This window comes from Lutra lutra, chromosome 10, assembly GCF_902655055.1.
Source record: "Lutra lutra chromosome 10, mLutLut1.2, whole genome shotgun sequence".
Classification (NCBI taxonomy): Eukaryota; Metazoa; Chordata; class Mammalia; order Carnivora; family Mustelidae; genus Lutra; species Lutra lutra.
In genome coordinates, this window is record NC_062287.1 from 95,027,588 (window position 1) to 95,055,000 (window position 27,413).

General features: G+C 42.0%; 2 protein-coding genes across 13 annotated transcripts in view; both read left to right on the forward strand.

Annotated features, from left to right (window-relative positions):
* LOC125079411 (very-long-chain 3-oxoacyl-CoA reductase) overlaps nt 1-27,413 on the forward strand; it is a 339,719-nt gene that overhangs the window by 189,042 nt on the left and 123,264 nt on the right. The window lies entirely within an intron of this gene.
* The window catches only part of ALKBH3 (alkB homolog 3, alpha-ketoglutarate dependent dioxygenase), a 38,179-nt gene that overhangs the window by 5,192 nt on the left and 5,574 nt on the right, over nt 1-27,413 (forward strand). For 7 of the 9 annotated variants that reach the window (XM_047692995.1, XM_047692991.1, XM_047692993.1 and 4 more), the window contains 4 exons: nt 3,419-3,466; nt 5,816-5,919; nt 7,669-7,757; nt 13,207-13,416. In XM_047692995.1, coding sequence (XP_047548951.1) covers nt 3,419-3,466; nt 5,816-5,919; nt 7,669-7,757; nt 13,207-13,416 — 451 coding nt within the window. Of the gene's footprint in view, nt 1-3,418; nt 3,467-5,815; nt 5,920-7,668; nt 7,758-13,206; nt 13,417-20,730; nt 21,153-27,413 lie in introns of those variants that run through there. The other 2 variants (XM_047693000.1, XM_047692999.1) reach the window with 2 other exon arrangements.

Here is a 27,413-nt window from a genome sequence, read left to right on the forward strand (position 1 = left end):
AATTTGCTGATGGTGTGGAAAATGCAAGAAGATACTTGTACCTTAAACTGTGATTCTGGTGTGGATTTCCTGACCCTGATTCATTAAGATCTCAGACAGTAAGCTAAAATATTTCCTAGGTAAAGACAGAGCGGGATTTTTCCTGAGTCATGGAAATACGGCGTTTCTTGTTTTTGTTTTTTTAAGATTTATTTATTTATTTTAGAGAGCACGCACAGGGAGGGGCAGAGGGAGAAGGAGAGAGAAACTTTAGCAGACTCCTCACTGAGCTTAGAGTTCCACACGGAGCTTGATCTCAAGACCCTGAGCTCATGACCTGAGCTAAAACTAAGAGCGGATATTCAGCTGATTTTGCCACCTAGGTGCCCTGAAACTGGCCTTTTTTTTTTTTTTAAATAGATTTTATTTATTTATTTATTTGACATAGAGATCACAAGTAGGCAGCGAGGCAGGCAGAGAGAGGGGGAAGCAGGCGGCTCTCCGCTGAGGAGAGCGCCTGATGCGGGGCTCGATCCCAGGACCCATGAGATCATGACCTGAGCCGAAGGCAGCGGCTTAACCCACTGAGCCACTCAGACGCCCCTGAAACTGGCCTTTTGAGAAGACTTTCATGAGGTACTATTTTACTAGCAACACTTAACGAAAGAAAGCTGCTGGAAATCTAGAGGGCCTTAAATTCTCGTATAATTGTTCCAGAGCAATTTCATTTCCTCTTATGTTGATCTGTATATAAAAATGTCATCTTTAATTTATAGTTCCTCTTACATTGATCTGTATATAAAATACTCTTTTCCAAAATTAATGAAAGATGCTTTGTGGGGTGCCTGAGTGGCTCAGTGAAGTGGCCAACTTTTGATTTCTGCTCAAGTCATGATCTTAGGGTGGTGAGATTGAGCCCCACATCAGGCGCTCTGTGCTCAGTCAAGAGTTGGAGCCTGCTTGAGATTCTCCCTTTCTTCCTGCCCAGGAATAGTCTGTAAGGCTGATTGGCTATTTCCAGGTTGACTTGTAAGCCTAGGAAAAATTTGAAACAGGAATGTCGTCGTACTTTTTTATTTTTATTTTTTAATTTATTTATTTGACAGACAGAGATCACAAGTAGGCAGAGAAGCAGGCAGAGAGAGAGAGGAGGAAGCAGGCTCCCCTGCTGAGCAGAGAGCCCTATGCGGGGCTCAATCCCAGGACCCTGAGATCATGACCTGAGCCGAAGGCAGAGGCTTTAACCCACTGAGCCACCCAGGTGCCCCAGGAATGTCATCGTACTTTCAAAGAGGATATATAGTTGTGGCCTGGCCACTATTTAGCTATGTAACTAGTCCTTAGGTACATTAAGGCCATCTCTCTGAACTTCAGTTTCTTTGTCTGTAACATTAAAGGTTTGGACGATAGGATCATTTAAGCAGAGTCTGGTGGCTCTCACAGTCTTGGATTCGTTTGTGAACACCATGTGACATTGCCTCCATTGGTGATAAAGAGAATAAAAAACCATGAAACTTATTACTAGGTATGGATGGGACATTCAGGCTGAAAAAATGGGCAGTTGTGAATATTCAGGTCAGAGCAAAATGACAGAAGTTCCTGCTTGACCCCAAGGTTTGTTAATTCTGGTTATCTAAAGTTAGCTCCTTAGATTCTTATTTAATAGCTAAAAATGCCACCCATGTTTAAAGTGAGCCAATTTCTAAACATGGCCCAAAACATATCACACTGAAACATTGTAATTGTAATTTACAATTGCAATTAAGCATTGTAATTTACACTCAGGGGCGGGGGGGGGCATCTAGAGATGTGATAAATGTATATGACAATAACCCTGCCCACATTTTTTTTTTTAAAGATTTTTTATTTATTTATTTCACAGACAGAAATCACAAGTAGGCAGAGAGGCAGGCACAGAGAGAGGGTGAGGCAGGCTCCCTGCCGAGCAGAGAACCCGATGCGGGGCTTGATCCCAGGACCCTGGGATCATGACCCGAGCCGAAGGCAGAGGCTTTAACCTACTGAGCCACCCAGGCACCCCCCTGCCCACATTTTTGCTCGGAGGTGCGCTCACATTTGCCCAAGAGCCCAGCTCACAGATCACGAACTACTAACTCACATGGCAGAGGGTGATGTGAAAACTGTCCCTTTATGTTCTCTGTAACTGAGCTCTGTCCAGGAAGGGTCTGACTGTTATCCTGGTACAGGAACCTATGCAGTCTTGATCAGTTTTCTCACTGTGGACCTGGCCATGCTGCACTTCTGGAACAGTTTTGTACTTTTTCACATTTGATTAAATTCTGAGCTTTTACTACCCATCTACAATGTGCAAGGCACTGGGAAACAGAACAGTAACCTATTCCTTGCCCCTCAGTAGCCCACAGTTTAGTAAATGAAATAGACATGTAATAAGAAATTGCAGTCATGTATGTTGTAAAACAGAAGAATTATAGTAAGGTCTAGTGGTAGCACAGAGGATGAGATGGTTAACATTATTTGGGCGGATTAGAGGTCAGGAAAGCATTACAGAAGGTGAGGCTGAACTGCGATGTTGAGGAATGAATTAGAATTTTCTCCCAGACTAAAGCTCAGGTGGGTTGGATTGGGGGTGCTGGATGGCAGGGAAGCATTTCAGCTTGTAGGAAAGCAGGATTAGAAATACCGTGGTGTGGAGCACCGGGGTGGGCTCAGTCAGTTAAGCGTCTTCCTTTGGCTCAGGTCATGATCCTGGAGTCCTGGGATCAAGCCCTATGTTGGGCTCCCAGCTCAGAGGGAGTCTGTTTCTCCCTTTGCCCCTCCCCCTGCTAGTGCTTGCTTGCTTTCGAATAAATAAAATAAAGGAAAAAAAAATACTGTGGTGTATTTAGGAGATTCCAAACAGTAGTGGAGGATCATGAGTGAGTGGGAGCTGTCAGGAAGTGGAGCTACATCATGGGGACCTTGAATACAATGCTGAAAAGTTGGTGGGGAGCCTTTGAAGGATGTTAATCAGAGTGGGAACCTCATTAGACATGTATCTGAAAGCAGCAGAAGCTCAGAGCTCTGAGATGTATTTGCCTTGTGTAAATGCACCTATTCCAGAGTGTCCAAAGAGATGCTCTCTTTGGTACCCCTTTATGATAGATCTCTGGACCCTATCAGCCTAAATTATGGGTGAAATATATATAAAGGGGTAGAATCGGAATTTATTTTATCCCTGTCTTTGTCTCCATGGCCTGATCCCCTCAGGATTCAGTTCCCAGTGACATCGGTAATCTGCCACCATCTTGCCCTTCATCTCAGTAGTGGAAGAGGTGGGGATGTGCGTCCCTCACAGTGTGTGCTCATGCTGAAATGGTGTAGGTGACCGGAAGTTGGGGAGCTGCAAAGCACAGCTCTCCCACTGGGGGAGTTTATTATTTGCCTGATACTAATGAGTCTGTTTTCTTAATTTCTGTAGCAAAGAGGGTGTGTATGAAATCAGCATGTCACCCACAGGCATATCTAGGTAAGTGCATCCTCCCTAGAAAGTGACTGTAATTATAATCGAGTTATAGTCTCTTAAAATATTCTGTTCCCTGACATGAAATAGGTAACTTCTGCTTCTGAAATTCTTGGGTGTGTAATATCTCTTTTTATATAGCATTTCTAACTTCAGAACATTTTCATAGCCTCTCCGTCAGGTATGGTAACTGTTACTTCTGTAATTTTTTAGATGAGGAAATGCAGGCCAAGGAGATTGAGGACTTTTTCCTAGTGCCACATAGTAACTTAAAATTCGAGTTGATCTAGCCTTCACTTCTATGCTCTGGGTGCTACATTTTATTATGTTACATTATATGTATTACTACATTCATTATCGTATTAATCATATTACTGCATATATTTATATGCAACATATTAAGTTATGTTAACCCTTAATCTACATGAGTGGATCAATATCTTAATCTACATTAAGATAAGTTTTAGTAAAGGTAAAGCATATACAACTTAGGGTATCGATGGCATTAATCATTAATAAAAGCATACCTGGGTGGCTCAGTTGGTTAAGTGTCCACCTCTTGGTTTTGGCTCGGATCATGATCTCAGGATCGCTGGGTCAGGGTCAGCATGTAGTCGGCTTGAGCTTCTTTCTCCCTCCCCCTCTGCTCTTTCCTCTGCTTGCACACGCTCTCTCTCTGTCTCTCTCAAATAAATAGATATAATCTTAAAATTTTTTTAAAACATCCCCTTAATTCAAGAATATACTTATTGTCACTATAAAATAATGAAGCATTTAAAATAAATGTATCTGAACTTGCATATCTGAACGCATTGCTTACAAAGAGCTTCAGAACCTCCCTTTCAAAGCCAGTTTAACAGTCACACAAGAAACCCAGTTGCATTGTTTTGGTCGCATCTCATTGTTAACCAGACGTGGCTTCAGATGAGCTTTGGCTCTTTCAAAAAACCAGACACACCTCAGAGAGTGAAGTTCAGCAGAATGTTCCAAGGGCTTTGAGAACATTTCTTTTTTTTTTTTTTTTTTTTTTTAAAGATTTTATTTATTTATTTGACAGAGAGAGAAATCACAAGTAGGCAGAGAGGCAGAGAGAGAGGAGGAAGCAGGCTCCCTACCGAGCAGAGAGCCCGATGCGGGGCTCGATCCTAGGACCCTGGGATCATGACCTGAGCCGAAGGCAGAGGCTTAACCCACTGAGCCACCCAGGCACCCCTTCTTTTTTTTTTTTTTTTTTTAAAGATTTTATTTATTTATTTGACAGAGATCACAAGTAGGCAGAGAGGCAGGCAGAGAGAGAGAAGGAAGCAGGCTCCCCGCTGAGCAGAGAGCCCAATGCGGGGCTTGATCCCAGGACCCTGGGATCATGACCTGAGCCGAAGGCAGAGGCTTTAACCCACAGAGCCACTCAGGCGCCCTGAGAACATTTCTTAAGAAGGATATCCAAAATGATTTTGAGCTGACTTGGCATTACTGAAGTAAGTATATATTCAGTGAGAGAAAGAACCCTCATTTGGAAATGTTTATTTTGATAGAGTCATAAATGATCCTTTTCCCTACTTGGCTTAGTCTCAGAAGACAGCCAATTGTTAAAATAACACAGGGCCAGGCATTTTATTAATTACTCTACGTTCCATAGTGAGCCTATGGGCAGATATCATTTTTGTGTTACAGATAAGAAAAACCAAAGTTCAGAGAGGTTAAATAATTTGCCCAAGGTTTCACAGCAGGTGGTGGTAGAGCAGTATTTGAATCATGTCTCTAAAACCCTTCATGTGTTATTTTTCCTTTATTGCCTCTTTTATTTGTCCTAACGTGAACGTTTATTTCACATGTGGAACATCATGACCCGGAGATAATTAGGTTCTGCCATGAGAGATGTAAGATGATTTCACCTACCCATGAGGAAACATCCAGATTAACTTCCTTCACTAATGATTAGAGACTAGCTCATCTTCTCTGTGTGTGTGTTTTTTTAAGATTTTTATTTATTAAAAAAAAAAGATTTTTATTTATTTTGAGTGAGAGAGAGTGTGCATGAACAGGGGGAGAAGCAGAGGGAGAGAGGGAATCTCAGGCAGACTTCACACTGAGCACTGAGCCCCTGATGGGGGGGCTGGATCCCAGAACCCCGAGATCATGACCTGAACCGAAATCGAGAATTGGATGCTTAACTGACTGAGCCACCCAGGCTCCCCTCTTTTCTGTATTCTTCAGTTAATAATGGTTTAGTTATTTAGTTATGTTCAGTTGTAATTATTTATATATTTATATAAATATTTATATTTATTTAGTTATATTTTAGTTATATGTAGTTATAACAATGACTTAGTTAATAATGGTTCTTTCTGCATCAAGGGTATGTTTGTATCCTGGCTTTATTAACTTAAAAGAAGCTGACTGGGTATTGGAACAGCTTTGTGAGGTCGTTCCCTGGAAACAGAGGACTGGCATCAGAGACAGTAAGTAGATGTCTGAGATCGTACTTGTTGCTGCCTGGTCTCCCTTTCTAGAATGTTTTCTGATCCCGTTGCCTTTTTCACTATGCCCAGTCTTAAGTAAACAGATTTAAAACCTAACAGGGATCCTAAAGATGAGTAGGGATTTGCCAATCAAAAGGGACAAGGAAGAGTATACTAGGCAGAAGAAACAGCAGACAGCAGGCTCAGAGATCAGAGTGAACAGGGCAGGAGCATGGAGGTGGGATTCAAGCAACCAAAGGATGTTTGGTTTGGCTGAACTGTGGTTGATATCTCTCTTTTTGAGTTTGTTCATTACCTTTATTACTTTAAATAGTGACAATTTTCCTCTTTCTTCATAGAAACTTCCAGAGCTTTTCTTTTTCTGATTCCATTTGGCATATGTTCTTTTATGATCCTTATTACCGGCTTTTTATTCTCATTTTCATTTCATTAGAGGAGTCCAGTGTCCTTTAGTTTCAGCATTTGTGCTCTGGGAGTTTGTAAAGATTGCCTGGCTTGGAACCTGCTCCTTTGTGGGCATCCACAAGCCAGCAGTATCTGCTATACCAGAGGTGGCCACTGGAGGACGTCTGTGCTCTAACATAAAATTTCCTTTCTGGCCCATTGAACGAATTCAAATTTTCTGTAAAGAAAGAGGCAAAGTATACAGACTTCATTTTTGTGACTCCGACATCAGAATAGGAATCCACTTTTTCTCCTGACTCCCAGAGTTTCCACAGGAGGGCTTTGGTGGCCAGCTTGGCGTTGATCGCTGGCCTTGCCGTTCAAAGTAATTGTTAATTTTAAGCAAGTTCTAGTTAAATAGTTTTCCGATTCTTGGTTTTCTGATCTGTAAAATGGTCTAATAATAATACCTACCTCGTTAAGGGTGTTGTGATAATTAAATGAGATACAGCATGATAAGTGCTTAGCAGAATGACTGGTACATAGTAAGCCTTCGGTGAATGTTAGCTGCCTTTATCATTATTGTTCTTATTATAGCAGTTGATTTCATTTGTGGGGAAAAACAGCAGGTCTATGAATAACTCCCTTCTCGATAAATTGGACATCAAAAACTTCTGACTACTATCAGCTTTGTGCTGTGGTTGGTCAGAACCCTTTTTTCTTAAAATCAAAAGGTGGCACGTGGATGAACAGTGTGTCTTGTTTTGTGTGGATGTTGGTGCCACAGATTCCTGCCTACAAGGGTTCAGACTCCATAACCTGCATTTTTTAGACCCTCTCTAATCTGAACTGTTCTGCAGTGTGACTTCACTCTTTTTTTTTTTTTTTTAAGATTTTATTCATTAGCGAGAGAAAGATCATGAGAAGGGAGAGGGTCAGAGGAGAAGGAGACTCCTTGTGCAGGGAGCCCAACGTGGAACTCAATCCTGGGGCTCCCGGATCATGACCTGGGCCAAAGGCTGTTGCTTAACCAGCTGAGCCACCCAGGCGCCCCTGACTCCACTCTTACTTATGTCCTCACTGACACAAACAAGTCATGTATACTCTCACCTCAGAGCTTTTGCTGCTGTGGTTTATGCCAGCATACCTTCTCTTGTCTTCTTTGAACTCTGAGTCACTCTACTCCTGAAATCCCATGTCTTCTCAGAATGTGTGGAACCCTGAGTCAGAGCTCATCTTTACTCTGCCTTTGTGTTTCTCGTAGTTTCTTGTACATTGCATGGCACTCAGGAAGCGCCTTAAATAGCATTAAACCACTTCAGAGGCCTGTATTTTCTTTCTCAGATGTAACTTACAAGCAACCAAGACTTACAGCATGGTATGGAGAACTTCCTTACACTTATTCAAGAATCACTGTGGAACCAAATCCTCACGTATGTTGGAATATTGCTGTTGGTATGGTTTTATAGACTCTGTGCTGTAAATGTAGAGTACTGTAAAATAATAGTACGTTATTTTGCGGAGTTGCATGATGGTTCCTAGTACCAAAAATCCTCTGGGTTCAAAGGCTGAGTCTTTGTGCTTATCATTCTCCCTATGTTTTTTGATCTAGAGATGAACTCTGACAGTGAGAAAAAAATTGGAGCTAGAATAAACAGGAACCGGGCTTAAGGATTTCAGAAAAATGAGCCATTTCTTCAAATCTTCCCCTTTCGCCTGCTTTTCTGGCCATAACCTTCTGTGTACACCCTGGTACACGTTTGCTCTGGAACCAGATTCTTAGGACCGGCCAGTGAGGTCAGAACATCTCTTTCCATTTCTCAGGCTCTTTTGCCCCTTGTGAAAAAAATCTGGTGTTTTTCTTGTTGACTTTGTATTCATTCTGTGGCTGCAGTTCTTAGACTTTGGAAATCTTATCGTGGGTTTGGCTTAATTCTACTGTTTCTTTTGTTTTTAAAAATTTCCATGACAGTAGACAAGGAGATTCTAGTATATAAATTAAGCTTGTCCAAAGGATAGAGTTAAGATCCAAGAAATAGCTCCCTGTTTGGTTCCTGGAATCTTGCCTTTGGCAAATAATCTTATGCTTTACTGAACGAGACTTTGAAGAAAATGGACTTTTGCTTATGACATTGGGATAAACAGAAGTATGACACATTTTAGAGCTTCTACTAATTTGTAATAATAAACTCCCACTTGACTAAAATGTTCAGGAACAAAATATTGATGGGAGTGGGAGTGGGGACATGGCTTTTTCACATGAAAAGATAGCTGCATGCTTTTGTTTGTCGGGCTGCGTTTAGAATGTGACCCAGGGAAGTGCTGAGACCCTTTATAGCTGAGGTTGATTTGGAAACATGAAGAGAATTGAATTAGACCAATCCAACAGATGGCTGGCCATGTTTCTGTCAGAATTAATTTACCTTCTTGTCAACAGTCATAACAGAGAAGTTGAGGATTAAACAGGCTCTAGGGAGGAAGTTATTTCCCATCATTTTAGTTAATCTTTTAGAACAGGATTTCTCAACCTTGGTGTTAGTGTTTTTTGGGCCGGACAATTCCTTGTTGTTGGGGCTGTCCTGTATATTATAGGATGTTTAACAGTATCCATGACTTCTACGCAGTAGATGCCAGACATTAGCTAGGGAGCAGAACTGCCCTTGGCTAAAAACCCCTGCTTTATAATAAACGTAAGGCACATCAGATATGCTGAGTAGTATGGCCTCTTATGCTTTGAGGACATTTTGACAACTCTTCAAAAGAATTTTTGAATGACAGTCTTTTTCTTATAATGTATGTAATATGAATTTATTTTTTTAAAATTTTAGAAACTACAGATAAGCTTGAAGAATATTAAAATTTGGGGTAATTCTTCCACCTAATGTTTGGCTCTAGTCTTTTTTTTTTTTTTTTTTTTTAAATTTTATTTTTTATAAACATATATTTTTATCCCCAGGGGTACAGGTCTGCGAATTGCCAGGTTTACACACTTCACAGCACTCACCATAGCACATACCCTTCCCAATATCCATAACCCCACCCCCCCTCTCCCAACCCCCCTTCCCCCCATCAACCCTCAGTTTGTTTTGTGAGATTAAGAGTCACTTGGCTCTAGTCTTTTTATTTTTTAAAGCAGACTCCATGCCCTACATGGGGTTTGAACTCACAACTCTGAGATCCAGAGTCACATGCTCTACCTACTGATCCAGCCAGGCACACCTCCCTCCCCCCACTTTTTTTCATTTTAAGGAAATAAACAGATACTTTGTCTATAAAAATACCAATTATGTATACTACATTTCATTTAACTGTATCATTAACACGTTTTCGTATCATTAAGTATTCTTTTAAGTCATATCTAATAGCTGCGTAGTAGTCCATAACCTGTATGTACATAGCATAATTTATTCAAACAAGCTTTTTTGTTGGCTATTGAGGTTGTCAAAATTCTTTTATTTGAATTTGGCTGGCTCATAACTTTGTATTCCTCAGTTAAAGATTTAGTTTGTTTTTCTGGCACTGTGAACAAAATCAAAAGAGATGCCTCTTGGACTTTTTAAAGGTATATATGCATGTTGGGGTTCTTATTTAATTTTAACTTGTTTAATTTTTAAATTATTACCTCAAGCTTAATAACCCAAAGCACAGGAGCAAATTCAGTCAGAGGTTATTAATCTTTTAGTCTTTTTTGAACTAAATCTTCTATGAACCTAGTGTATGAAAATAAAGAAGTGCCTTGACTGGCTGGGAGTCCCACCAGCTTGACCTCTCCTTTCTCCTACTGAATTTCCAGACACACCTTTGTGGTACCTAAGACTCTACAAAACACTTTTTAAAATCCACTGAATAGGTCCTTTTACTTCTGTGATTCATATTTTCTCATACTCTTTTCCTCAAATGTCTTTTAAGGATAGAATGTCTTCACTGAACAGTGAGATGATGCTGAATTTTAATTTAGACATTCAGTTCTGAGGGATCTGTATATAGAGTATTGGTTGGAGAGTCTAAATTAATCCTCTAGTTCATTATCCCCTTTTTTTCTCCTTACTTCACCACCAAAAATAACCAGTAAAAATATATACCCACTTAGAAACATAAAGCAAACTTGGAGTTATCACAGTACTCAGTCCCTAAGCAAGTCAGGGAAGTGCTAATTAGTTTTTCAGTCACATTGCAAAAAAGCTATCTTCCTCTTTTACATTCTTGTTTTTCTTGCTAAGTGTATAATTCTAGCATCTGATCTTTATCTCCATGAAGATCAGCTTAAAGCCATAAAATAAATAGGAAATACAGCTTGCTAACATTATTAGGAAAGTTCCCTTTGAAATTTATTCTCTAGAACATAGGTTAATTTAATAACATTTCTGTTTTACTGATCTAAGTTTGGTTTGTTGTTGTCATTGTTTATTTTAAAAAAATCTCTGCTTAGAATGTAATGCTAGTATCCGTAATAAGGAATCCCAGCTTACCACGATTGCTACATCACAGCAAAGCTGAGTGATTCCCACATATGCTTGCTTGGCAGTTTTACCTGACAGTAGCTGTGGGATATACTTAAAATATTGTGTTTTCCTTTGCTGAACATCTCTTCCTTCACTAGCATACATAGAACCTGATTTTGAAGGTGTTCTGTAAGGTAGAGTTTTTAAAATAAAATCAGTGGATACCTGGAGGGGTCCATGAAATCCTTTTGGGAAGTGCACAGGTCAAAACTATTTATATCATACTTGGCGAGTGTGACGTTTTCCACTCTGTCGAATTTTCACTGATGATACGAAAGTAATGGTGGGTAAAACTTCTGGTGCTTGAGCATCAATCAGGTCGTTGTCATCAGACTTTACTATCATGGTATTCTTCACCACCATTCACTTCCGGTTTAAAAAAAAAAAAAGGCTGGTTTCATTTAAGAACGTTCCTCAAAGCAATAAACATTATTAGTTTTATTAAATCTCAGTGTTTGGGTTCATGTCTCTCTAATAGTTTGATGAAATGGAAAGTATGCATAAAGCAGTCCTGCTACAAGCCAAGTGTGATGGTTGTCAAGGCACAAAACACTTGTGTGATTCTTCAAGCTATAGCTGAACTGCCCACTTCTATTGTGGACCATTTTTGTTTGGAAGAACAACTAGCAGACAAACTATAGTTATTCTGGCTTGAGTATTTGGTTGCCATTTTCTCATAAATAAGTGAAGTGAGTGTCCCTTGAAGGAAAACAATGTATAGGTTTTGTTACTTATAAAAGTTGAGTTTTCAAGAGAATTAGAGTTTTGGAAAAAGTCATACCCATCACTTTGATCCTGACCTCTTTCTATTACTTAGTCTTTTCTGATGAGATCAGTGCTGATATTAATGGATATGATTTTTTAAGATTGTACAATGAAATGTGTCAACAGTAATGTCTGTCTGTATTACTCATTGGATCAGTATTTTCCACATGACCAATGCTTGATGTTATAGAATCACGAAAGATGAAAAGACTCATTTGAAGTGCAAGCCGGACCAGTAGATTTAAATGTAATTGTTGGTGTGGTTTCCAGTTTCACACTGCAGCCGACCTTTAGGAAATCAGTACTTGTTGAGTTTTTGTGTAATAGCAAAGAATATCCACAGTTATTTGGAAAGGCTGGAAAAGACTCCTGCCCTTTTCTAACTACATATTCATGTGAAGCCAATTTTCTTCACATACTTAGCAAAAACAACATATTGTAACAGACTGAATGCAGAAGTAGATGTGAGAATCACCTCTCTTCAGTGAAGCCAAACAGTAAAGAAATTCGCAAAATAGTGCCACTCTCTTTGTGCCAATTTTTGTATTGGAAAATAGAGTTATTTTTTGTAAAATAACGTTTATGTTAACATGTCATGGGTTTGTATTTTTTAAATGAATTAATCAATAGTTTAACTTTTTTAGGTTTTAATTTTTAATATGATAAACATCATAGCTGTAACCCATATAAACAGAAGTTCTTTGAGGTCCTCAGTTTTTGATAGGGGTGTGAGAACAAGTGTCCTAAAAGGAAGTTTTATTAAAAAAAAAAAAAAAAAAGTAAGTTCTGTAAAGTACTTGAGGTTTTGTGGCAGGAAGTCAGAATTCTAACAAGAACTAATACAAGCTATGCTGATTGTAGCTCCCAGCTACAACCTAAGGTCGTGGGTCATAGCTTCCTACGCTGCATGTGGCAAGACATGAGTTTCAGAGACAAACCACACGAGTGGACTGGGTGCTCAGGAGGCAGGGCTGTGGCATCTGTGTAAACTGTCTATAGCTCACGGCCCAGGTGTTTATCAAGGCCCCGTCATAATTCTATTCTGTAGAATGTTTTTTTCCCTTTGGTTCTATTTTTAGGAAGTTAGCCACTCTGGAAATACTGAATATCTTTTTTTAAAAGCAATTCTGTCATTCGTGATAAAATAGGAGTTGAATGAAGAGGGCCACCCAGCAGGAAAGTTGTTTCCCTCCTCAGACTTCAGTCTGTATCTGCCAATATCCTGACAGCCCATCGGCTGTGGTGGCAAGCCGGGCTCCGCACTCCACTTACGTCCTTACTGACTGACTGTGATGACAGTTGCTGCTTTGTGAGGGTCATGAGTTTCGCACGGACTGAAAGGATGAGATGGGAAGAGAGGGTTGGTCCTCATGACGTTGCTATACCAAGTTTAGTACCTTAATAAAATCGTGGAGGTCAGCTTGCATCGAAGTAGAAATAATGGGCGGGAATCGACTCCTCTTGCCTGTGGCTGTCGCATTCCCTGCGTTTTGCTTACTCCACGCCCCTGTTCGTAGCATGACCGATTTTACCCTGCCTCCCGTTTTACCTGTGGCTGCCACCTTGTGTCTGATGGGAACCATCTCTGCCCTTTCTCTTGGCCTCCCGATTGCAGTGGCATCCTGTGCTGCGCACACTGAAGGACCAAATTGAAGAAAACACTGGCCACACCTTCAACTCCTTGCTCTGCAATTTGTACCGAAACGAGAAGGACAGTGTTGACTGGCACAGCGACGATGAACCTTCGCTAGGGAGATGTCCCGTCATCGCCTCATTGAGCTTTGGTGCCACACGCACTTTTGAGATGAGAAGGAAACCTCCACCAGTGAGTATTCGCTTTAAGTTTTTCCTGCCTTCTAATACTTTGTGAAAAACGTAGCGTCCTGTAAAGCTCCTGTGTTCAGATTTAGAGAATGGGAGTATGTGTTCTATTGTGGAAATGTTTTCAACTGATCGCCTACCCCATGGTTAACATTAGACTCCCTCCCTCCCTCCCTTCATTCATTCATCATCTTACCCAGCAGAAACTGCTTCCCAGGTGCCAGGTGCCAGGGGCCCGTTTCCATTGGGTGGAAAGGACCATACACAATCCCTGTCCTCATGGACATAGGGGATATTGAAATAATTATTGAAATAATTAGAATTATGATAAATGCTGTGAAGGAGAGCTTATAAAGGGAAGGCTCAAGCTAGTAGATGCGAGATGGGAAAGAAGATGGTGTGAGGAAGATGCCCCTGGGACCTTGTTGTACGGAAGTCTTCTGTATAGTCGTGTTGCCTCTTTTCTGTGAGGGAACATTGAAAGCATACTCCTTGCCTTCTTAGCCATCTTCTGACATACAGATGAACCTGTAATTCTTTCAGAAAATAGATACTCAAGCCAAATTATCAGAGGTGGTGGTCTGTCCAAGTTTGGAGAAGCAGGGACTAAACTGTAATGACTTTAGTTTTCTGTCCCCGCTTTTACCTGTATTACATGACATTTGAGGGACATGAAGACCATTAATTTTCTTTCTTAAATCCAAAAATTATAGGACCTTAGATCTAAGATAGATAGAAGAATAGTAGGAACTCAAAAGAGCAAACCTCTACCAGATTCTCTTACTATCTTTGTGTCTTTTTCTTTCCAAGCTTCCCGATCATTTAGCTTATCACATTAAAGCAGACCCAGTCCGTGCAGAAGGGCTTATAAGGCTGTGTTTAGAATATGACCTAATCCAGACCAAACAGTTAGTGTGTCAGGGCTCATGTCTGTTCTTCATCAGATATGCTGCTTCTAAGAACATAGTTAATGGGCCGGGCTCTTTTCCTGGCATGTATTTCAGTTTCCAAGCATGGTATTTTGAAGCATATTGTGTTATTTGCATTTACGCCATTAAGAAGCTTTTGTTGGTGTTATTTCCATCCATTAGGTTTCCTTTGGTCTGAGTCAGCAGGGGGCTGGTCAGTTGCCAGTGAGTTACAGGGTGAACTGGTTCCTCAGCACTTGGAATAGACTTCACAGTTCCATGGGTGATTAGCCTTCTCGCACACCAGGAGTACCACTTGAGAAGCAGACAACCCTACATTTGCCATATTCTCTTCGGGTATGGCTGTGCTTTATATGTAGCCTTCCACTTAGTTAAAACCCAGTTAAATTATGTGAATAATTCATCCTGCCCTTGGGAAGACTCGTGTTATGTGAATAGCAGAGGAACACCGTGTGTCTCATTTTAAGTTCAGGTGCTCTTCTCAAGCCGGGCCTAAGGAACACCGACTTTTTTGTCAGGCATGGCCGTGGGAGCCGGGGCAGTAGCAGTGATTGAGTGAGATAAAGTCCCCCTTTCCCTCCTAGAGCTTATGATCTAGCACATGCTGGTGTTGTGCCTTCCTGTGGGAGTTCTCCTTCCCCCTCTCTGCCCGGCACGTAAGCTGTGCTAGATGCAGTATAATGTTTGGTGTGACCCTAGCCTCTCCTTCTTGGTGGTTTTTTCTTTGTTGCCAGGTATTTTAAGTGTTCAGTTACTGTTTCTTTACACACATCCATTCACCACCACCATCCCCCTTTTAAAAACATTTTTGGCCTATTTATAGATTTGAAGCCTAAGGATTCCCAAAGCATGCTTTCTGGATAATTAGTTTTACTGTAGAAGCAGTTTCCAGCCATTAAGCATTAGCAGTGTTCTGGTGCTCAGGATACACCCCATTCCATTTCCCCTCCAGGCAGCCGAAGGTCTTCATTTTCTCATATAAAAACATTAGTCATGGTGACCAAGAGCTCTTTCTTGGTAATATACCTGATGTCTGTTACAGGTTAATGAATGGATGGATAATACAACTACCACACAGCCTTGAAGGCAACCATTTGGAGGAAAATCTCGGTTTAAGAGGGAGACCGCCCATACTGAAGCTTTATCTTCTCAAGGCTTCTTACAGTTTATTTTGATGAGTATAGTGAACGCACAGGCCATGAAATACTAAAAGTGTGGTACTGTCCCTTTAATTATCTGCCAGTAGCCGGGGAATCTGTAATATACCTATGATGGCTGATTTAATAAAAATATAGACCTCCTAAGTAAGAAAATTCACCTGAGATCTTGAAACAAAGTTGGCTGAGGACACAGATTTGGGAGGAAGTATGAAGGTGTCAGTACCGTACCTCCGGCTCTTGACTCCATTAAGTCTTGGCTTCCTGCATAATCTAAACTATGACTGAGTTTGATATAATTGTATAGCCCTTCAGCTCTGGCTTTTGTTTAAGATGGGAAAATTGAAGGTTAATATATTGGAAATGATCACCATGCATTACTGAGTACAGTTTAAAAATGCCCCCCCCACCCCCCGCCAGAAGTTGTAAGTTCCATTCTTGGGTAAACAAGACCCAAGTTTAAACTTTTGGAAGGACTCATTTAGGTTTCTTTAACAGATTCCAAAATCTAGGGCTGCACAAATCTAGCTAAAGCAGAAGCACAGAAGCCTTTCTTAGAGTTGACAGCATTAGGCATGTGTGTTAGAGTACATCAGCTCTGTCTTATTATAACGATCCCTTTTCTGAAGGATTGAAAGGAAGTGGTTTTTGCAAATCTGTGTCTACTTTTCTTTCTAAACTCCGGTGAGGGCTCTGAGAGCATGACTCATGATTCATACAACTCAAGGTAAAAGCATAAATTAAAAAAGTATAAATTACGTTAGTCTTCTGTGCAGAATTTGTAGGAGTCTGACTTTCTGTCAGGAAACGCTTAGGAACCGAACTTCGTATGCCACTATAGGCTGTAATTTTCATGTCTGTCAACAAGACATTCAGAGTCTGTTAGAGGTTGTAGGAGGGAATCTCTTTCAAAATCTGGTTCGCTTTTACTTATCAGAAGAGAAGCTGAATACCTGTTTGACTTGAGTCAAAGTTTCTCATCTGAAAGTGACATAGAAGAGTCCTGAGATTTCTGTGTACTTTATTCAGGTATGTGGTTTTGAGACCGAAAAGCATCTGTTTGGGGCCACTTTGTTGTCGTTGCTTCGTGCCCTCCCCTCCAGCCTGCAGCAGCCGTTCGTTGTGCCGTCTGGCACCTTCGGCCGCTCTCTGTAGCTGCTGATCTTCTGCAGGCCGCCCCGGTTCTGCACACGGCATTCCTCACTGTTCTGCCTGTGCTGAGACGGCAAGGAGCTCTTTGTTTCCTACGTCCGAGTGCCTTCTGACTCATGCAGTCGGCTCAGCGGGCCTCATGCAGGCCTCGTCCCTGGGGTAAACGTTTCACCCCTCCAAGCTGTGAATCTTGCTTCAGTGTCCTCTAGTCCAACCCAGTCCACTCCTGCCCATTCATTTTGATTTTAGAGTAAATTACCATTTCCTTTAATGACAACAAGGTACTCGGTGGCCGAGGAAACTTGCCTGATCTTGCCGTTCCATTCACCCCATTCCTTCTTTTGTTAATTCAGTTAAAGACAGAGTGAATAGCACCATATCTGTCTACTGGCCATTGTCAGGATATACTCTCTCAAGACAAAAGTAAAGCGTACCAAATATACTTCGGTGGACACTTCTTTAGAAACCAAGACCCTTTTTTTATTCCTTCAAGCTGGGCTCATTAAAGTTTATCTATACTCCTTGTCCCAGACCCAGTTGTACTTTCCAAAATGCGTCGTGTCCCTGCTGTAAAGATTAGTCTGGTTCTTTTCCCAGCTAGCTTTAATTCTATACTGAAAAACAAGCTGGAAAAGGAACTACAAAAGCCATTTGGCAGGCTGCTATTTCTCTGTCGGTTACCATGGAAACAGTGATGGCTGAGTTGGGGGGATATTAGATAATAGCAGGAAGTTTGTGATGTGCTGGAGGTTTAGATGCCAGAAGCCTTGTTCTTCTAGCACATTACCCATGGATAAGCTCTGTTCTTCATCAGCTGAATCCTGAAAATGTGAAGGGCTTCTGTCCACCTCAGACTAGTGAGTTGAGGCAAATTCAGCATTTCTCAAGCCGCTTCTCTCTCTAGCACCTTCTGAAGAACGTGAACTCTGTTCATAGGACCAGAAGAGGTGATTGTAAAGCCACTTCCAGTGGTGCAGGCTCTGAGAGCTCCCAGTGACTTGGAGTTCCTAGTACCTCTCTTGCTCATTGGTTTTTTTGTCTGCTCTGGGAAGAGCAGAGTATGAAAAGGTCAGTTTGATCATAAATACTGATATTTTTTCAGGACTTTAGAAGAAATGAGAATATCAGAATCTAAAATGCTGTAATACTGACTAGCTTAAATTTAAAAGCTGGATAAGCTACATGGGGCAATATTTCATGGAGTAGTGACTGACCCTCCGCCTCAGCCAGCACCCCACTGCTGCTGGTCGGTTATCCAAATCTCTTAATCAGCCCTACTTCTGATTACAGCGTCTGTTCTGAGAAGTTACAGGAAATACCGGAAAGAAATTGTTGATGACCGTCGTCTGTTTAATACATCCCTAAATGAAATCTAGAAAATCATTTTCATTTCCTGTTTCTGTCACTGATATTGGCAAAAAGCACCTATCCACCTCATTTACATTTTCTTCTTTGTAAATAGGGTAATAATTGGTAGCTACTTTATGAGAACAGAGTTGCTGGAATAATCCGTGAATTTTTAAGCTGTTAAAAATGCTAGATGCCACAGTGACTTTTCAGATTTGGAAATTGGAAAAGGACGTGAAAGGTAGTGAAGCCAGAACCCCAAGATTCCTTTGGCCTGTGAAATGGCATTCATTGAGGGAGTAGAAGGGGGACTTGGGGAGGGTGACACGTGGCCTGTGGACCAGGAATTTTTGAGCTCCTATCTCTAGGGCCATTTAGTGGTTTGGAGAATGTGAGTCAGTGGATGGGTAAATGAAAATGTGCATGTTTTAGCCCATAAAGCTGAGTAGTTCTGGGAGGACTTGAATTATCTTCAGACGTGAAATCCTGTTGAGTAGTTCTGGGAGGACTTGAATTATCTTCAGACGTGAAATCCTGTTGAGTAGTTCTGGGAGGACTTGAATTATCTTCAGACGTGAAATCCTGTGAGAGCTGGAATCATCATTTGCTGCCTTGGGGCCTTATCTCAGCCGGAATCCATGCCCTGACTGCCCCTGGGAAGAATTAATTTTTGCGGGGCGCCTGGGTGGCTCAGTGGGTTAAGCCTCTGCCTTCCGCTCAGGTCATGATCTCAGGGTCACATTGGGCTCTCTGCTCAGCAGTGAGCCTGCTTCCTCCTCTCTCTGCCTGCCTCTCTGCCTACTTGTGATCTCTCTCTCTCTGTCAAATAAACAAATAAAATCTTTTTTAAAAAAATAAATTAATTTAAAAAAAAAAGAATTTTTGCCACGGATGGCCCAGTTTTGTAGTGCACTGGCAGTCCTTTTAATCTTGGAAGAACAACCTTTTCCAAAGTGATTCATCATATTTGCATGTGCCATGATTAGGAATGCCATGATTAGGAATGGGGTCTGCTTCCAAACTTGACTTTTTTTTTTTTTTTAAACATATAATGTATTATTTGCCCCAGGGGTACAGGTCTGTGAATCATCATGCTTACACATTTCACAGCACATCCTCCCACTGCAGTGTCCATGACCCTGCTACCCTCTCCCTACCCTGCTGTCCCCCAGCAACCCTCAGTTTGTTTTCATGAGAGTCTCTTATGCTTTGTCTCCCTCCCAATCCCATCTCGTTTCATTTTTTCCCTTCCTGCCCCCCATGACACCCCACCCTGCCTCTCAAATTCCTCACATCAGAGAGATCATATGATAATTGTCTTTCTCTGACTTAATTTACTTAGCATAATACCCTCTAGTTCCATCCACGTCGTTGCAAATGGCTAGATTTTGTTTCTTTTAATAGCTGCATAGTATTCCATTGTGTGTGTATACCTCATCTTCTTTATCCATTCATCTGTTGATGGACATCTAGGTTCTTTCCATAGTTTGGCTATTGTGGATGTGGCTGCTATAAACATTCGGGTGCACGTGCCCCTTCGGATCCCTATATTTGTATCTTTAAGGTAAATACCCAGTAGTGTGATTGCTGGGTTGTATGGTAGCTCTACTTTCAACTTTTTGAGGAACCTCCATGCTGTTTTCCAGAGTGGTTGCACCAGCTTGCATTCCCATCAACAGTGTAGGAGGGTTCCCCTTTCTCTGCATCCTTGCCAACATCTGTTGTTTCCTGACTTGTTAATTTTAGCCATTCTGACTGGTGTGAGGTGGTATCTCACTGTGGTTTTGATTTGTATTTCCCTGATGCTGAGTGATGTTGAGCACTTTATCATGTGTCTGTTGGCCATTGGATGTCTTTTTTTTTTTTTTTTTTTTTTTAAAGATTTCTATTCATTTATTTGACAGAGACCACAAGAAGGCAGAGAGGCGGGTGGGGGTGGGAAGCAGGCTCCCCACCGAGCAGAGATCCGGAGGCGGGGCTCGATCCCGGGACCCTGAGATCACGACCTGAGCCAAAGGCAGAGCCTCCAACCCACTGAGCCACCCAGGCGCCCCTGGATGTCTTCTTTGCAGGAATGTCTGTTCATGTCCTCTGCCCATTTCTTGATTAGATTCCTTGTTCTTTGGGTGTTGAGTTTGATAAGTTCTTTATGAATTTTGGATACTAGCCCTTTATCTGATATATCATTTGTGAATATCTTCTCCCATTCTGTCAGTTGTCTTTTGGTTTTGTTGACTGTTTGCTGTGCAAAAGCTTTTGATCTTGATGAAGTCGCAGTAGTTCATTGTTGCCCTTGCTTCCCTTGCCTTTGGCGATGTTTCTAGGAAGAAGTTGCTGTGGCTGAGGTCGAAGAGGTTGCTGCCTGTAAAACTTGACTTTTTAAAATTGTGTCCCAGTGGTAGAAATTTTTTCTCCCCTTGCCATACCCATAAGAACTATTGCTAAGCCTTGTGGTGACGGTCTCCTCTTTCCCAAGTGCTGCTTTCATGGTAGATGACTGCTTGGCTGGGGCAGAAGAGGGCTTAGTGAGTTTGAGGAAGGAGAAGCGGGCCCCACACCAGAGTAGAGTGCGCAGTGGAACCCCAGAGCAGGTGATGAGGTGGGGAGAGTGGGCAGGGGCCAGATCATGCAGAGGCTTCATGAGCCTCAGGAAGGAGCAGATTTTAAGCCCATTAAGAAGCACTGGAATGTGTGAGGCAGAAGAGTGACATGATCTGATGGATAATTTTACAAAGTCATTTGCTGCCGTGTGGAACCTGGACTAGAGAGGAGCAAGAGCAGAAGCCAAGGGACCAATTAAGAGCTTGTTATACCTCGTGTGTACCAAGGCCAAGAAGGACAGAGGTGAACAGATTCAATGACATAGCTCAGAGGAGCAGGGATTTGTAAGAGAGGCCTGGGAATAATGGTCTGAAAGTGTTAATATGGAGTATCTCCTGGCTGGCTGGATGTGAGAGACATGATCACTTTCCATGTGAGAGGGCTTTAGGCATTTGGAATCCTGGAGATAGCAAGGTTTCAGTTAGGACATGCAAGTCAAGGGAACCTTCAGAGCACATGAGGTTGGGGATCGAGGGGTGTTCGCTCATCACTGGATTGGAATTCAGAGGACACAGAGGAAGGGTATAGGAGGGGAGATCAGGCCTGATCAGGTCACGTCTGGGAACAGTTTGGGAATGAGTTTTGTGTTTTTGATGGATGACTGGAGAACACTGCACTTTTGCTGGGGGCTGGGGTCAGCTGGATGTCAGCCATAGGTGACATTTGTTTCTGGCGCTGCAGTGTTGCGGGGGAGCTCTTTCAAGATAGCAGTTCCTTTAAGTTGCATTTCTTAGAAATATATTGCCAAAGATGGAATCATTATTACATTAAGCCTTCTGGTTTCAAATGTGTATTCAATGTTGCTAGAAGGACTGTAACAGTGAGGTTAAAGCCACGTTTATTTTTGCTGAAATTCAGTAACTTCTTACTCCCACACTGCCCCTGGCACTGTGTTGACAAGTCTGAACAATAGACACTGTCAGCAGTATTTCGCTCTGTTTGCCTTTCCACGTGTTTCCGTCCAGATGGAAAGGCAGGAGTTTTCATGCTAGTCTGGTCCCCAGTGCCAAGTTTTCGCTGCCTACAGAGAGAGCCTCTGTTGCACTGAACAACTGCCAGACCTCCCAGGCAAGACCTTGGTGAGGTTCTGACTTACTGAACTATGGAGGTCACCGGGTATCCCTGGTATAGGATGACCAATCACCCGGGCCAGTCCTCATGCTTCCTTAGTGTCCTCACTCATCTCACCAGAACCTTCCATGCCAAATATCAGGGAAGAGTTGGATAAAAATGCAAAGATTTGTTTGTGGCAAATGAGTTTAAACCTGTTTGGGACAAGATAACCTTAGTGATTTCAAATCTGTATTTTTCCAGCCAGCCTTTTACTTTAGCAGATCTCATTTCAGAAACAGCTGCTTCTCTTTTTTAAAGTAATGTATTTCAGATCGATATTGAGGATACAGTCATTTTAAAGTGTGGTTTGAGTCAGCAGAGTAGTAAGTAGAGATGACATTGTGGGGTCCTAGCCTTATTCTCTTTCTGTAATTTCCACAAGTAATGTATTTTGTTTATGTCAGATTAAAAAAAAAACATGTGGCCACTATGAAGAGTAAGTCCAGCTGTGCTCTTCCTGGGTGCTATAGGAACAACGTTGCAGTCCACATATAGCCACAAGCTTAGATGATCCATGAAGCCCTCCAGAAGCCAGCCAGCCAGGTTCTCAAGGGCAAGGGAACCCCACATTCTGATTGCGAGAACAAGCTGGAAAAAAAAAAAAAAAAGCAAAAAAGCAGGTTGGGCGGGACGCCTGGATGGCTCATTCCGTTAAGTGTCTGACTCTTGATACCGGCTCAGGTCATGACCTCAGGATTGTGAGATTGAGACTTCTGTCAGGCTCCACACTTACTGGGGAGGTTGCTTGAAGAGTCTCTCTCTCTGCTTCTCCCCCGCAACCCCCCCCCCCCATGCACATGCATGTGCGCTCTCTCGCTGTCTCCCTCTCAAATAAATCCTTTAAAAAAAAAAAAAAAAAGCAGAGAGGGAGACGTTATTGGCATAATCATAAGTTGGAAGGTAGGGCAGGTAGAGGGACAGGTGGCCCTCAGCAGGTTACGTAGTGGTGGCTTGGGCTAACACTCAGTTTTCAGTGATCATTTCAGTGCGCAAGAAGCCGTGGCTGTACTTGCCAAGCAGCTCCGCCATGTATCTGGTCCTTGGATCGGAGAACTAGGGAAATCCCTTTATATCTGTTACCATCTTGAGAAAATCTTTTCCTTGACTCTTACTGATATCTGGGGTGGTTTTTTCTTTGCTTGCTTGCTTTTGAGCCACAAATTCTGGAGTAAGTTTTCTATGTCTGCAGTTTCCCTTTCCTTACAACTAGACTCACTCTTGAAGCACCTGCCCTGTAGGTCCATCCCCACCGCTTTGCTAATATCCAGACGCCATTGTCTGGAAGAACCTTTCCTTGATCATCATTCTGTTCTTCCTTGTAATATTGGTCCCCATTATTGGTCCCCGTATCCATCCCCTCTCTGCTTGAAACTCAACCATCTCTTAACTTTCTTCTCTTTTTCCTGTTGGCTGGGATACTGTGTTACTTTAGCTACTCTCAGACTTTTCTCACTGCTATTTCCCTTGCCTCCTTTAAGGATTTTTCCTTTGCATTCACCCCTACGATGTGGATATTCAAGATTATTTTTGATTCTGTTATCTTTGTTTAAATTAGTTTTTAGGAGATTATAAAGTGGCTATAGATTGTAATTGCCATATGGGCAAGGTCCATTTTTGTCTTACTGTGTCCCCATCATTTAGCACTGTGTGTGTGTGTATTTTGGTTGAATAAGTTAATAAACATGGCTTCAACTGTTCGTTCTTAAGATGGAGTGACTTGGGAATCTCTTATCTCCAGCCTTGACTTTTTTCTCAAGTTCAAGTCATCCGTCGTATGTGTTCAGGGGACATTTCCATTTATTTATTTATTTGTGGGGGGGGCACTTCCACTTATAACAGCACATGTGATTTCTGACCTGAAAGTATAAAATCAGATTTATTATTGTTCTCTCAGAAAACTCCACAATTCCACCTGCTGATAAGTCCATTTATGTTCATGATATCACTGGTCTTGGTCAGGTTCACACATAAGTTATTTTTTTTATTATTTTTATTATTATTATTTACGATTTATTTATTTATTTCAGTGGGGGAGGGGCAGAGAGAATTCCAGGCAGACTCCTGGCTGAACATAGAGCCCAGTGTAGGACTCGATTTCATGACCCTGAGATAGTGACCTGAGCCAAAGTCAGGAGTCAGACACCCAATTGACTGAGCCACCCAGGTGCTCCACATATAAGTTTTTTTTAGTTCTTCCCTGTTCTCTTAATTATTTCAATTTCCAAATCTTCTTAATTTGTTCTTGAAATGGCTGAAGAATTCATCCCTCACCTAGTGACCATCTTTATCCCAGGCTCTATTTACCCCATGTCTAAAATACATGTCTTTAATTCCCATCTTTTCTCTCTCATTTCTCTCTGATACCCAGATGCCAGATATTTTCAGGAAGAGGTCGATCTCTCTCCCTCTCCTCTCTCCTTTGTCTCTGTCCCGCAAATACTAACTGCCCACTTACTGTATGTCAGGTGCTGTGCTCAACTCTGAGCAGACAGCAGTGAACGTGGCAAACGGGGGGCCCATCGGCATGGAGTTCTTAGGAGCTAGACAGTAATCCAGGGAACAGAGAAAGAATTACAACTTGTAGTTAGAGCTCTGAGTTTGGATTTTATTCTGAGTCCAGTCAGAATAAATGAGGTTATGACATGATCTGGTTTGTATCTGGAAGGATTGCTCAGGCTGCTGTGTGGGGAATAGTCTGAGGAGCGGCGAGAGCAGAAGACTAAGTAGAGGGGGGAGAGCCGGTGCTGGGCTGCCGGTTTGGACTCAGGTGGTGGCAGTGGGATGAAGAGAAGTGGATGAACTTGAGGTGTGTTTTTGAGGGAGCAGCCTTAGAGGTTGCCGCTAACATTTTAGATACCAGGGTAAGGATCAAGAATGACTCCCAGGTTTCTGGCCGAGTAGCGGTTGGGTGGACGTGTTATTCACTCAGATGGGGGAGGAGCAGGGATTTTTGCTTTCAACTGTGGCCGTGTTTCCAGAGGATTTGTAGATGGAATCAAGAGTTCTTTCCACATGCTAGGTTGGAGATGCCGGAGACTTCTTGGGGGGAAGTAGGCCGCTGGCTGTTGAGGTCTGCGGGTCAGATGACAGGCTTGTGCTAGAAACATCATTTGGGGAATTGTCAGAATAACAACAGTAAAGTGATGATGATAAATAAAAAATGTACAGACTCTGTGCCTGGCCCTGTTCTGAATGCGTTACGTTCCGCCCTCCAGTAATCCCGCGACGTTGGTATAGCCATTACCCCTGTTGTACAGAGGAGGTGGCCGAAGCACACTGTTAAACCACTCGCGCAGTGTGTCCTCAGTAATTGCTTGCTGAGCCGAATTAGAACTCATCATGGAGGTGATATGGGAAGCTCTGCAGTCGCGCGTCATCACTCAGAGCAGGAGCATAGCTTGGGGCGCCTGCGTGGCTCAGTCAGTCAAGCATCTGCCTTCGGCTCAGATCATGATCCCAGGCTCCAGGGATCGAGCCCCACGTCGGGCTCTCTGCTCAGCAGGCAGCCTGCTTCTCCCTCTGCCTGTCTTTGTTTCTCTCTCTCTCTGACAAATAAATAAAATCTTTAAAAAAGAGAGAGAAAGAGGAGCTAAAGAGGAGCAGAGAGCCAAGATTGAGCTCACTGCTTTCATCACTTTGTTTTCCAACTCAGAAGCCTTTATTTGCTCCTCCTGGAACAAAAGATAAAATAAAACGTCAGTTCCTTTGTCAGACTGTCAAATCTTTACAAAATCTATGCCCAACCTCCTTTAGCATCTTGCTGTTCCCTGTGTGCTTGCGCCATTCCATGAGATCATCTCTCTGCCCTCCCTTACGCTCGCTCTCCACCTTCGTGTTCACTTGAGTCCTCTCCAGGATTCAGGGACCCACTGTAGTCTTGAAGCCTTCCCTCTTGCCTCCAGTGCAGAAACTAATCACAGTTACTGCATGTCAAGTGCTTCTGGAGAGCTCAGGAAATGAGAAATACGTAGCAGGCTCCTACTTTGTTCTTTCTGCTCATTTGTGTTTTGTTTTTCATCAACATCTTCTTAGTAAAATGATGGGATTTTTTAAAATAAGTAGTTCATCTACTTTTCAGAGGATCAGAGATGACTTGGAGAATCAAATGTCTCACTGTAAATTGAGATCATTAATTTGGAAGTATATTTTGCTTTGAACGGCCTTTTTTGCTTGAGTTGGGTCACTGAGATTAAGAATATATACTTGAAATTGCATGAGCTTTTCTGAGCTTTCTATCAGGCACTACTATTTGGAATGGCAAAGCAGGATCAGAGGAGCCAGGCAGACTACAACTGGCCTTGTTTGGGAGCTTCCAGGCCAGATAGGATGATGAGATGTGGGCATAAAATGAGTCTTATGATGGGTCCATCAGCAACACAGGTGGGTGGCTCTTGTGAATCTGGTCCTCAGACTTGTTTATACTGCTTAGCATTTTTAACAAAATTTGATTATTTGGCAAAATTTATTAACTCAGGAGTTTTCACATAAAAATCCCATTTATCAGCTTTCCTGGAAAACCTTGAAAATCAGACAGCCCTGAGGGAACAATGAGTCAAAGCTACACCTGTCTGCACACCCCATGCTCTCTGGTTCTCTATGGTCTTCACTCCCTACTGCACTGAATCCTGCCCTCACTCTTCATTTATGCTGCTTGCTGGTGTTTGTGACCCTTACGGATCAGTCAGGGTGCCATGTGATTTGGACAGGAAATGCGACGGGATTTCAGAAGGAATGGAGATCACTTGGAGAGCACAGTATGGTGGAAAGATTATAAGCTTTAGTGCTAGACAGATCTAAGTCGAAATACTAGCCCTGCCTTCCTCTTGCCAGCCTTCTGCCTTAGAGATACGCTTTCCCTGCAGCTCCCTTTGCTTTGATAAAATGGAAAATAGCACCGCCCTTCCGGGGTTGCGGTGAGCATTAGCGGTGATGTACATGTAGTTCCTAACATGCCTGGCATCTGGGCAGCATACATTGGTTGATCCTGTCCAAAAAGTCTGGCAGTGTGCCTTGGTTTAAGTATTTGGAAAATGTTACAAAAAGAAGCCTCGGGGTGAGGAGGAAGCCAAATAAATACCAGGTAGATGATAAAGTCTAAAAAAGCGTATACTTTTTTTTGTTAACCAAAAATTTGGAAATGCAGTTGTATATTTAACTTCCCCCAGGATGAGAAAAGACTTGCTAAGCATAAAAACCATGAAAGAGAACCAAAGAAAGGTCAAGAGTTGACTCAAAGTTTTTGGGCTACTCTGTGTTAAACATCAACATAGTTAAAGGACAAATAGCAAATGAGAAAAAAGTGTTTGCACAAAGTACGACAAAGGGTAAGTATCTTAGGGTCTGTGGTTACAGGTCAATAAGAAAAATGCTAACATCCTGTAGAACAATGGACAAAGAATGTGAACAGAGAGTTCACAACAGAATTAATGCAAATAGCAAATAGGCATGTGAAAAAATGTTGAATGGGGTTAGTAAAGAACTCCCTGTTTGAATAATGAATTGTTAGTTTTCCCCTCAATTTTTTTTTCATCATTTTAGTTGGTAATGTTCAGTATCAGTGATCTGACCAGAAGGTCGGTACTGTAGTATTTTCCTGATGGAATAATAAATTGCTACAACCTTCTTAAGAAAGCAGTTTACTAGTATAAGTCAGACTGCTTTAAAGTTTATATCTTTGGATCCCATCATTCCATTTTTGAAAA